General features: G+C 52.6%; 1 protein-coding gene across 2 annotated transcripts in view; it reads right to left on the bottom strand.

The window, feature by feature from the left end:
• Window positions 1-8,886: 8,886 nt before the first annotated feature.
• LOC137299671 (protein S100-A1-like) overlaps window positions 8,887-12,613 on the bottom strand; it is a 29,812-nt gene continuing 26,085 nt past the window's right edge. For both annotated transcript variants that reach the window (XM_067968607.1, XM_067968606.1), the window contains exon 3: window positions 8,887-9,187. In XM_067968607.1, the coding sequence (XP_067824708.1) occupies window positions 9,026-9,187 (162 nt within the window). In that variant the 3' untranslated portion in view covers window positions 8,887-9,025. The remainder of the gene's footprint in view (window positions 9,188-12,613) is intronic.

Below are 12,613 nucleotides of genomic sequence, written 5' to 3' on the forward strand. Positions count from 1 at the left end.
CTAATCAGCCAATGGAAGCCTCATCCTCTGGTCCCCCAACCCCTCCTGGAATTCCCATTCCCACTTTACTCACCTGAAAGGTGTTCAGGAGATGAGAAACTTGAAAGCAGCTGCTGGGAGCTGGAATATATACATGATGTCGTACAGTCATTGCACCACCCACCTCCTGTCAATCACATCACATTGTCCCACAGATTGGTTCGTTAGTCTCACAGCCAGGATTTAATGGCTGGATTTGGGGCCAGTTTGGAAGGGATTTGTTGTCAGTGAGTCAGAATCTGCCATTCATCAGGAACCAGATCACCAGACCCAACCCTCTGTCTCCCACACACTGACTCAACCTGTTCTACCTCTCTGGCCCTCTTCCCTTCCCTGACACTCGACAGCACTTTAAAACAACACCTGATCCACGTTTACTGATTTACCTCAATACTGATTCTGTTCAGCCTTGGTGCAGTCCTGCTGCGTGGGCCTGGGGCCTTCTTGGAGTTGGCGACTTGTGAAAGTCTCTGCCGGGTTGGTTGTGGAAAGCAGGAAGTGTTCACATTTCTGTAACACATTTCATGACCGCAGGACGTCCCAAAGTGCTTCCCAGCCACTGAATTACTCTCGAAGTGTAGACACAGTTGCACACAGCAAGATCCCACAAACTACAAGTGAATGTCTAACCAATTTATCTGTTTTAATGATGTTGGTTGACAGAGGAATGTTGGCCCAGGATATCGTGAGAACTCCCCTGCTCTTCCAATGCGATCTTTTAACATTCAGCTAAACAAGCAGATGGCCCCTCTGCCAGTGCAGCGCTCCCTCAGCACTGCCCCTCCGACAGTGCAGCGCTCCCTCAGTACTGACCCTCTGCCAGTGCAGCACTCCCTCAGCACTGCCCCTCTGCCAGTGCAGCACTCCCTCAGTACTGCCCCTCTGCCAGTGCAGCACTCCCTCAGTACTGATCCTCCGACAGTGCAGCGCTCCCTCAGTACTGACCCTCTGCCAGTGCAGCACTCCCTCAGCACTGCCCCTCTGCCAGTGCAGCGCTCCCTCAGCACTGCCCCTCTGCCAGTGCAGCACTCCCTCAGCACTGCCCCTCTGCCAGTGCAGCACTCCCTCAGTACTGCCCCTCTGCCAGTGCAGCACTCCCTCAGTACTGATCCTCCGACAGTGCAGCGCTCCCTCAGTACTGACCCTCTGCCAGTGCAGCACTCCCTCAGCACTGCCCCTCTGCCAGTGCAGCGCTCCCTCAGCACTGCCCCTCTGCCAGTGCAGCACTCCCTCAGTACTGACCCTCCGACAGTGCAGCGCTCCCTCAGTACTGACCCTCTGCCAGTGCAGCACTCCCTCAGCACTGCCCCTCTGCCAGTGCAGCACTCCCTCAGTACTGACCCTCCGACAGTGCAGCGCTCCCTCAGTACTGACCCTCTGCCAGTGCAGCACTCCCTCAGCACTGCCCCTCTGCCAGTGCAGCACTCCCTCAGTACTGCCCCTCTGCCAGTGCAGCACTCCCTCAGTACTGACCCTCTGCCAGTGCAGCGCTCCCTCAGCACTGCCCCTCTGCCAGTGCAGCACTCCCTCAGTACTGCCCCTCTGCCAGTGCAGCGCTCCCTCAGTACTGACCCTCCGACAGTGCAGCGCTCCCTCAGTACTGACCCTCTGACAGTGCGGCGCTCCCTCAGTACTGACCCTCCGACAGTGCGGCGCTCCCTCAGTACTGACCCTCCGACAGTGTGGCGCTCCCTCAGTACTGACCCTCCGACAGTGTGGCGCTCCCTCAGTACTGACCCTCCGACAGTGCGGCGCTTCCTCAGTACTGCACTGGAGTGTCAGCCTGGATTATGGGTTCAATGGAGTGGGTTCAGTCAGTCCCTGGGACTCGTCATCCCAGAGGCCACTTAATTTGGACTTGCTGAAGATACAGATTCAGTTGAAAGGAGCTGTGAAATATGTTTGTCTTTAGCGGGAGGTGCAGAGTGAGATGATGGTCCTTGTTAATCTGAGTGGGTTTTGTTCTGCTGGGATTGACGGTGTGATTCCCACAGCCTGTTCCAATATTGGACGTTCTCTGACTAATGGTGCGTTAGTGCACCGGGTGTGAATCAGATCTCGACTGGCAGGATGAAAGTGGCCGTGTGTTTCTGCGAGGAGTCGGAGAAAATCTCAACTCAGGTCTCAGTGAACTTGGGCCCACAGCACAAAACTGACCCCTTGTGGAAATCCTCAGCCTGGCTGTGATTGGTGCGTTCTTCAGGCAGGGTAGGGGGCTGTCCATAAATATTCCCATATTCGTAGAAAACCTAAGTTTCCATGGCCCTCGCCCCTCTCTATCTCTGTAACCTCCTCCAGCCCTACAACCCTCTGAGATCTCTGCGCTCCTCCAATTCTGGCCTCTTGCTCGTCCCCGATTTCCATCACTCCGCCATTGGCGGCCGTGCCTTCAGCTGCCTGGGCCCTAAGCTCTGGAATTCCCTCCCTAAACCTCTCCGCCTCTCTCTCCTCCTTTAAGGCGCTTCTTAAAACCTACCTCTTTGACCAAGTTTTTGGTCACCTGTCCTAATATCTCCTTATGTGGCTCGGTGTCAAATTTTATTTGATAATCGCTCCTGTGAAGCACCTTGGGAGGTTTTCTTATGTTAAAGGCGCTATATAAATGCAAGTTGTTGCTGTATATAAAAGCAAGTTGTTGTCGTTATCATTGAACTTCAATCAATTAGAAAACACCAAATTAACAAATGAAATCAGAAAAACCAGGCAGTGTGATTATCACCTTTATTGAAGCTACAGGAAGAATGTCCAGAGTTTGTGGATTTAAGGAGAGGATTCTCCACTCACCTGCTCACTCCCTAACCCCAAACCCCGTACTCAGGCCTCGACTGGCTGGTTCATTTCACTCTTCACAACTTTCCCTGTTTTTTGAGAAGCTCAATAAAGAAGTCGTTGCAGGCAATGGTGAGTGCTGTCACCAGGTGAACAAACTCCTGGAAATCCACCTGCCCATCACAGTTCACGTCCAGGTCTCTCAGGATGACATCCACGGAATTGGGATCTTTCTGACTCTGTGGGAAGAGAACAGATTAAATAAAACCTACACATCGTAAATTCTCCGCTTTCTGCCATTCAGCAGTTATTTAGAGGGAAATCGCTCCACACAGGATTGACTGTCCTGGGAAGGTGTCGTCTCCAGTGTAGAAAGGGAACGTGAGCTGTCCATTGTTCTCAATCCAAAGGTTGTCCATCAGCGGCCAATATTCAGATACTTGGTTTGGTAAAATCACAAATACAAACATCGCCTGTTCAAATTAAGCTGTTAAAGAAAGCAGTTGATTTATAAACTGTCTTTCACCACCTCAGGATGTCCCAAAGAGCTTTACAGCCAGTGAAGTACTTTTGAAGTGTAGTCACTGTTGTAATGTAGGAAACACGGCAGCCAATTTGCACACAGCAAGATCCCACAAACAGCAATGTGGTAATGACCGGATAAATTTTTTTTTCATGATGTTGTTTGAGGGATAAATATTGGCCCAGGACACTGGGGAGAACTCCCCTGCTCTTCTTCGAATAGTGGCCGTGGGCTCTTTTACAGCCACCTGAGAGGACAGATGGGGCCTCGGTTTAATGTCTCATCCAAAAGTTGTCTCCTCCGCCAGTGCAGCGCTCCCTCAGCACTGCCCCTCCGACAGTGCAGCGCTCCCTCAGCACTGCCCCTCCGACAGTGCAGCGCTCCCTCAGCACTGCCCCTCCGACAGTGCGGCGCTCCCTCAGCACTGCCCCTCCGCCAGTGCAGCGCTCCCTCAGCACTGCCCCTCCGACAGTGCCGCGCTCCCTCAGCACTGCCCCTCCGACAGTGCAGCGCTCCCTCAGCACTGCCCCTCCGACAGTGCAGCGCTCCCTCAGCACTGCACTGGAGTGTCAGCCTGGATTATGGGTTCAATTGAGTGGGGCTTGAACCCACAAACTCCTGACTCGGAGGGAGATTTACGCACTGAGCCAAACTTCCCATATTTGTGATGGCGGTTCTTATTTTAGATTTTATTCCACCCATCGCTTGTAAGTAAGCTCAGCTCTTGAAGATGATTAAACCCCACAAGGCCCATCACTGTTTGATTACAGCCTGTGTTTCTATCCCAGGGAGAGCTCACACACCTCACTGATCTCGGGCCCTGCTTCAGGCAATGAGGGGGGTCACAGGATGAAGTTTATCATTTTCCTAACAGGAACTGCTGACGTGTTTGTGAGTGTGCGTGTGTCTCTGTGTGTCTGCGTGTGTCTCTGTGTGTCTCTGGATGTGTTTTTCTGAGTGTGTCTGTGTAACTCTGGGTGTAACTCTGTTTCTGTGTGTGTGACACGACTTGATGTTGATGCTCCCCCAGCCTGTTGGGTTCAGATACAGGAGAGACCAGGAGAAAATTGGGATCGAACATCTGGCAGGTGAAATCCTGTCATTTGAAACCTCGTTCCAGTTTGCCCAAACTAGGCCTGACACCCAACGCAGCCGAGCACAAAGAGGCTCAGTGTCCCACCTACCCGCTACATCCCTCCCCCCCACCTACCCACTACATCCCTCCCCCCCCACCTACCCACTACATCCCTCCCCCCCACCTACCCGCTACATCCCTCCACCCCACCTACCCACTACATCCCTCCACCCCACCTACCCACTACATCCCTCCCCCCCCACCTACCCGCTACATCCCTCCCCCCCACCTACCCACTACATCCCTCAATCCCTTCTCTCTCCAGAATCACATCCAATGTCCCCTTGACCCCATCACACTCACCGTTTCAATGACCCTCCCTGGTAACTTACTCCCCTCAATTCCCCTTTGGGTAAAGATGCTCCATCCGTCTTCCCATCTTCCTGCTAACTTCTGCCTTTTAAATGCGTGTCCTTCTCGGGGGCGATGGTGACCCGGCCTCAGACTGAGGCCTTTGCAGGTCCCTCTAGTTGCTATTTTGAGGGGGGGTGATGGGAGGTGGCACTTTGAACGGATTCTCCATCGAAGCCCAGTCTGAGGTTAGTTCTGAGACTTTGACTGAAGACAAATTGCCTTTTTGTGACCAGGTTTGGTTCAAAGCTGCTAACGAGACTTGTGTAAATATCTATTGTTCCGAGATAATCACTCCGTATACTGAGTTGGAGGCAAATATTTGCCAGAAGACAAGAGTGCAAAGAGCTGAGCTCCACATGGTCAGGCCGGGTGTATCCTGTATTGAGTTGCAGGAATGGGTGGAACTTCAGAGAAAGGCACTGAATTCAACTCATTCACTCCGAAGATTCAGGTTTCTAATCGGTAAGCGACCGTTCCACAGAAAGTTTCACCTGTCACAAATCGCCCGCATTTGGTCAATGATCAGGAGCCGGGACCCCGGGGAACTGAAACCAACAGTAACACTCCAGCTGAGATCAGCTCAGACTCCAACCGGAAGGCAGCACTGACCTGGTCTGTGTGCCTCGGTCCCGCACTGACCTGGTCTGTGTGCCTCGGTCCCGCACTGCCCTGGTCTGTGTGCCTCGGTCCCGCACTGACCTGGTCTGTGTGCATCGGTCCCGCACTGACCTGGTCTGTGTGCCTCGGCCCCACACTGACCTGGTCTGTGTGCCTCGGTCCCGCACTGACCTGGTCTGTGTGCCTCGGTCCCGCACTGACCTGGTCTGTGTGCCTCGGTCCCGCACTGACCTGGTCTGTGTGCCTCGGTCCCGCACTGACCTGGTCTGTGTGCCTCGGTCCCGCACTGACCTGGTCTGTGTGCCTCGGTCCCGCACTGACCTGGTCTGTGTGCCTCGGTCCCGCACTGCCCTGGTCTGTGTGCCTCGGTCCCGCACTGACCTGGTCTGTGTGCCTCGGTCCCGCACCGAGCAGTAGATTTCTCTCCCCTTTGTGCAAAAACTAGTTTCCTGAAGCGGTGCCTGGAATCACAGGACTCGCTGTCACTGAAGATTCCCTCCCTGGATTGTGGGCAGTGGAGCCGCAGAGAAGGTTTGTTCCACCGTCCAGCGACACTGGTCCATCGACAGCTGCCCCAAGATCTGCTCGATGCCATTCAGCGTTTCACAGCCTCGACCTGATTGCTGCAAAGGGGACCCTCAGCTTGTGTTCCCCGTGCTTGTTATGGGAGAGACCCCTGGCCCCTCCAACCCTCAAGTATTCCCACCGAGAGTCGTTTGTTTGAGATAAATTACTTTTGAGTGGATGATGTGTAATTACATAGAATTACATAGAACGTACAGCACAGAAACAGGCCATTCGGCCCAACAGGTCTATGCCAGTGTTTATGCTCCACACGAGCCTCCTCCCTCCCTACTTCATCTCACCCTATCAGCATATCCTTCTATTCCTTTCTCCCTCATGTGTTTATCCAGCTTCCCCTTAAATACATCGATGTTATTCACCTCAACTAATTCTTGTGGGAGTGAGTTCCACATTCTCACCACTCTCTGGGTAAAGAAGTTTCTCCTGAATTCCCGATTGGATTTATTAGTGACTATCTTATATTTATGGCCCCTAGTTCTGGTCTCCCCCACAAGTGGAAACATCTTCTCTACATCTACCCTATCAAACTCCTTCATAATTTTAAAGACCTTTATCAGGTCACCCCTCAGTCTTCTCATTTCTAGAGTTTAAGTATTAACACCCGCAAACCAACCGAGAATCTGGGAGCCCAGATTGCAACGTTACAAAAGCATTTCGCGGCCACGTCTAACGCTCTTGCTCAACTCTCGAATCCTGAAGCAATAAGTGACTGGAAGCCCAGCCCCCGGATCGAGGGATCTGGATTGCAACACGTTGCCGGCAGGTTTCAGCTCGTTTGCTTTTCACAAATATAAAATTACCATGTTTAGAACATTCCCAAAAGCTGCAGCAAGCAGGGAGGGTGTGTCTGTGTCTCCGTCTCCGTCTGTGTCTGTACAGCTCACATATCTACACAGCACCTGGTACATTCCCCAGACAGCTGGTTCCTTTTTGTGGGGGTAATTATTGAACTAAAGGCGGGTACTGTAGTGCAGTGATTCTGTTACTGGACTAATAATCCAGAGAACCTGAGTTCAAATCCAGGACAGTTTGAGAATTTGAATTAAGTTTAAAAAATGTGGAAAGAAAAGTCAGGTCTCAGTAAAAGTGAGTGTGAAGCTGTCGGATTGTCGTAAAAACCCAACTGGTTCACTGATATCCTTTAGGGAAGGAAACCTGCCGTCCTTACCCGTTCTGGGCCTATAGGTGACTCCAGTCCCAATGTGGTTGACTCTTAACTGCCCTCTGAAGTGGCCCAGCGATGCCCAGTTGTATCAAACCTTCTTGGAAACAAAGGGATGGGCAATAAATGCCGGCCTCGCCAGCGATGCCCACATCCCGAGAATGAATTTTAAAAACCCTAAATTTCTGGGGTTCAGTCAGTCCCTGGGACTCGTCATCCCAGAGGCCACTTAATTTGGACTTGCTGAAGATACAGATTCAGTTGAAAGGAGCTGTGAAATATGTTTGTCTTTAGCGGGAGGTGCAGAGTGAGATGATGGTCCTTGTTAATCTGAGTGGGTTTTGTTCTGCTGGGATTGACGGTGTGATTCCCACAGCCTGTCCCAATATTGGACGTTCTCTGACTAATGGTGCGTTAGTGCACCGGGTGTGAATCAGATCTCGACTGGCAGGATGAAAGTGGCCGTGTGTTTCTGCGAGGAGTCGGAGAAAATCTCAACTCAGGTCTCAGTGAACTTGGGCCCACAGCACAAAACTGACCCCTTGTGGAAATCCTCAGACTGGCCGTGATTGGTGCGTTCTTCAGGCAGGGTAGGGGGCTGTGACCGTGTCACACCATAAATATTCCTGCTCTTCTTCAAATAGTGCCCTAGCATCTTTTACATCCACCTGAGAGTGCGGCACTCCCTCAGTACTGACCCTCCGACAGTGTGGCGCTCCCTCAGTACTGACCCTCCGACAGTGCGGCGCTTCCTCAGTACTGCACTGGAGTGTCAGCCTGGATTATGGGTTCAATGGAGTGGGTTCAGTCAGTCCCTGGGACTCGTCATCCCAGAGGCCACTTAATTTGGACTTGCTGAAGATACAGATTCAGTTGAAAGGAGCTGTGAAATATGTTTGTCTTTAGCGGGAGGTGCAGAGTGAGATGATGGTCCTTGTTAATCTGAGTGCGTTTTGTTCTGCTGGGATTGACGGTGTGATTCCCACAGCCTGTCCCAATATTGGACGTTCTCTGACTAATGGTGCGTTAGTGCACCGGGTGTGAATCAGATCTCGACTGGCAGGATGAAAGTGGCCGTGTGTTTCTGCGAGGAGTCGGAGAAAATCTCAACTCAGGTCTCAGTGAACTTGGGCCCACAGCACAAAACTGACCCCTTGTGGAAATCCTCAGACTGGCCGTGATTGGTGCGTTCTTCAGGCAGGGTAGGGGGCTGTCCATAAATATTCCCATATTCGTAGAAAACCTAAGTTTCCATGGCGCTCGCCCCTCCCTATCTCTGTAACCTCCTCCAGCCCTACAACCCTCTGAGATCTCTGCATTCCTCCAATTCTGGCCTCTTGCTCATCCCCGATTTCCATCGCTCCACCATTGGCGGCCGTGCCTTCAGCTGCCTGGGCCCTAAGCTCTGGAATTCCCTCCCTAAACCTCTCCGCCTCTCTCTCCTCCTTTAAGGCGCTTCTTAAAACCTACCTCTTTGACCAAGTTTTTGGTCACCTGTCCTAATATCTCCTTATGTGGCTCGGTGTTAAATTTTATTTGATAATCGCTCCTGTGAAGCACCGTGGGAGGTTTTCTTATGTTAAAGGCGCTATATAAATGCAAGTTGTTGCTGTATATAAAAGCAAGTTGTTGTCGTTATCATTGAACTTCAATCAATTAGAAAACACCAAATTAACAAATGAAATCAGAAAAACCAGGCAGTGTGATTATCACCTTTATTGAAGCTACAGGAAGAATGTCCAGAGTTTGTGGATTTAAGGAGAGGATTCTCCACTCACCTGCTCACTCCCTAACCCCAAACCCCGTACTCAGGCCTCGACTGGCTGGTTCATTTCACTCTTCACAACTTTCCCTGTTTTTTGAGAAGCTCAATAAAGAAGTCGTTGCAGGCAATGGTGAGTGCTGTCACCAGGTGAACAAACTCCTGGAAATCCACCTGCCCATCACAGTTCACGTCCAGGTCTCTCAGGATGACATCCACGGAATTGGGATCTTTCTGACTCTGTGGGAAGAGAACAGATTAAATAAAACCTACACATCGTAAATTCTCCGCTTTCTGCCATTCAGCAGTTATTGAGAGGGAAATCGCTCCACACAGGATTGACTGTCCTGGGAAGGTGTCGTCTCCAGTGTAGAAAGGGAACGTGAGCTGTCCATTGTTCTCAATCCAAAGGTTGTCCATCAGCGGCCAATATTCAGATACTTGGTTTGGTAAAATCACAAATACAAACATCGCCTGTTCAAATTAAGCTGTTAAAGAAAGCAGTTGATTTATAAACTGTCTTTCACCACCTCAGGATGTCCCAAAGAGCTTTACAGCCAGTGAAGTACTTTTGAAGTGTAGTCACTGTTGTAATGTAGGAAACACGGCAGCCAATTTGCACACAGCAAGATCCCACAAACAGCAATGTGGTAATGACCGGATAAATTTTTTTTTCATGATGTTGTTTGAGGGATAAATATTGGCCCAGGACACTGGGGAGAACTCCCCTGCTCTTCTTCGAATAGTGGCCGTGGGCTCTTTTACAGCCACCTGAGAGGACAGATGGGGCCTCGGTTTAATGTCTCATCCAAAAGTTGTCTCCTCCGACAGTGCAGCGCTCCCTCAGCACTGCCCCTCCGACAGTGCAGCGCTCCCTCAGCACTGCCCCTCCGACAGTGCGGCGCTCCCTCAGCATTGCCCCTCCGACAGTGCGGCGCTCCCTCAGCACTGCCCCTCCGACAGTGCGGCGCTCCCTCAGCACTGCCCCTCCGACAGTGCGGCGCTCCCTCAGCACTGCCCCTCCGACAGTGCGGCGCTCCCTCAGCACTGCCCCTCCGACAGTGCGGCACTCCCTCAGCACTGCCCCTCCGACAGTGCAGCGCTCCCTCAGCACTGCCCCTCCGACAGTGCAGCACTCCCTCAGTACTGACCCTCCGACAGTGCAGCGCTCCCTCAGCACTGCCCCTCCGACAGTGCAGCGCTCCCTCAGCACTGCCCCTCCGACAGTGCAGCGCTCCCTCAGCACTGCCCCTCTGACAGTGCAGCACTCCCTCAGTACTGCCCCTCCGACAGTGCAGCGCTCCCTCAGCACTGCCCCTCCGACAGTGCAGCGCTCCCTCAGTACTGACCCTCCGACAGTGCAGCGCTCCCTCAGCACTGCCCCTCCGACAGTGCAGCACTCCCTCAGTACTGCCCCTCCGACAGTGCAGCACTCCCTCAGCACTGCCCCTCCGACAGTGCAGCGCTCCCTCAGCACTGCACTGGAGTGTCAGCCTGGATTATGGGTTCAATGGAGTGGGGCTTGAACCCACAAACTCCTGACTCGGAGGGAGATTTACGCACTGAGCCAAACTTCCCATATCTGTGATGGCGGTTCTTATTTTAGATTTTATTCCACCCATCGCTTGTAAGTAAGCTCAGCTCTTGAAGATGATTAAACCCCACAAGGCCCATCACTGTTTGATTACAGCCTGTGTTTCTATCCCAGGGAGAGCTCACACACCTCACTGATCTCGGGCCCTGCTTCAGGCAATGAGGGGGGTCACAGGATGAAGTTTATCATTTTCCTAACAGGAACTGCTGACGTGTTTGTGAGTGTGCGTGTGTCTCTGTGTGTCTGTGTGTGTCTCTGTGTGTCTCTGGATGTGTTTTTCTGAGTGTGTCTGTGTAACTCTGGGTGTAACTCTGTTTCTGTGTGTGTGACACGACTTGATGTTGATGCTCCCCCAGCCTGTTGGGTTCAGATACAGGAGAGACCAGGAGAAAATTGGGATCGAACATCTGGCAGGTGAAATCCTGTCATTTGAAACCTCGTTCCAGTTTGCCCAAACTAGGCCTGACACCCAACGCAGCCGAGCACAAAGAGGCTCAGTGTCCCACCTACCCGCTACATCCCTCCCCCCCACCTACCCACTACATCCCTCCCCCCCACCTACCCACTACATCCCTCCCCCCCCACCTACCCACTACATCCCTCCCCCCCACCTACCCACTACATCCCTCCCCCCCACCTACCCACTACATCCCTCCCCCCCACCTACCCACTACATCCCTCCCCCCCCACCTACCCACTACATCCCTCCCCCCCCACCTACCCGCTACATCCCTCCCCCCCACCTACCCACTACATCCCTCCACCCCACCTACCCACTACATCCCTCCCCCCCCACCTACCCACTACATCCCTCCCCCCCACCTACCCGCTACATCCCTCCCCCCCACCTACCCACTACATCCCTCCCCCCCCACCTACCCGCTACATCCCTCCCCCCCACCTACCCACTACATCCCTCCCCCCCACCTACCCACTACATCCCTCAATCCCTTCTCTCTCCAGAATCACATCCAATGTCCCCTTGACCCCATCACACTCACCGTTTCAATGACCCTCCCTGGTAACTTACTCCCCTCAATTCCCCTTTGGGTAAAGATGCTCCATCCGTCTTCCCATCTTCCTGCTAACTTCTGCCTTTTAAATGCGTGTCCTTCTCGGGGGCGATGGTGACCCGGCCTCAGACTGAGGCCTTTGCAGGTCCCTCTAGTTGCTATTTTGAGGGGGGGTGATGGGAGGTGGCACTTTGAACGGATTCTCCATCGAAGCCCAGTCTGAGGTTAGTTCTGAGACTTTGACTGAAGACAAATTGCCTTTTTGTGACCAGGTTTGGTTCAAAGCTGCTAACGAGACTTGTGTAAATATCTATTGTTCCGAGATAATCACTCCGTATACTGAGTTGGAGGCAAATATTTGCCAGAAGACAAGAGTGCAAAGAGCTGAGCTCCACATGGTCAGGCCGGGTGTATCCTGTATTGAGTTGCAGGAATGGGTGGAACTTCAGAGAAAGGCACTGAATTCAACTCATTCACTCCGAAGATTCAGGTTTCTAATCGGTAAGCGACCGTTCCACAGAAAGTTTCACCTGTCACAAATCGCCCGCATTTGGTCAATGATCAGGAGCCGGGACCCTAGGGAACTGAAACCAACAGTAACACTCCAGCTGAGATCAGCTCAGACTCCAACCGGAAGGCAGCACTGACCTGGTCTGTGTGCCTCGGTCCCGCACTGACCTGGTCTGTGTGCCTCGGTCCCGCACTGACCTGGTCTGTGTGCCTCGGTCCCGCACTGACCTGGTCTGTGTGCCTCGGTCCCGCACTGACCTGGTCTGTGTGCCTCGGTCCCGCACCGAGCAGTAGATTTCTCTACCCTTTGTGCAAAAACTAGTTTCCTGAAGCAGTGCCCGGAATCACAGGACTCGCTGTCACTGAAGATTCCCTCCCTGGATTGTGGGCAGTGGAGCCGCAGAGAAGGTTTGTTCCACCGTCCAGCGACACTGGTCCATCGACAGCTGCCCCAAGATCTGCTCGTTTTGTGAGAGGAAAATCATGTCTCACGAATTTGATTGAGTTTTTTGAAGGGGTAACCAAGAAGATAGATGAGGGCTGTGCAGT

Source organism: Heptranchias perlo, chromosome 29 (genome assembly GCF_035084215.1).
Source record: "Heptranchias perlo isolate sHepPer1 chromosome 29, sHepPer1.hap1, whole genome shotgun sequence".
Taxonomy (NCBI): Eukaryota; Metazoa; Chordata; class Chondrichthyes; order Hexanchiformes; family Hexanchidae; genus Heptranchias; species Heptranchias perlo.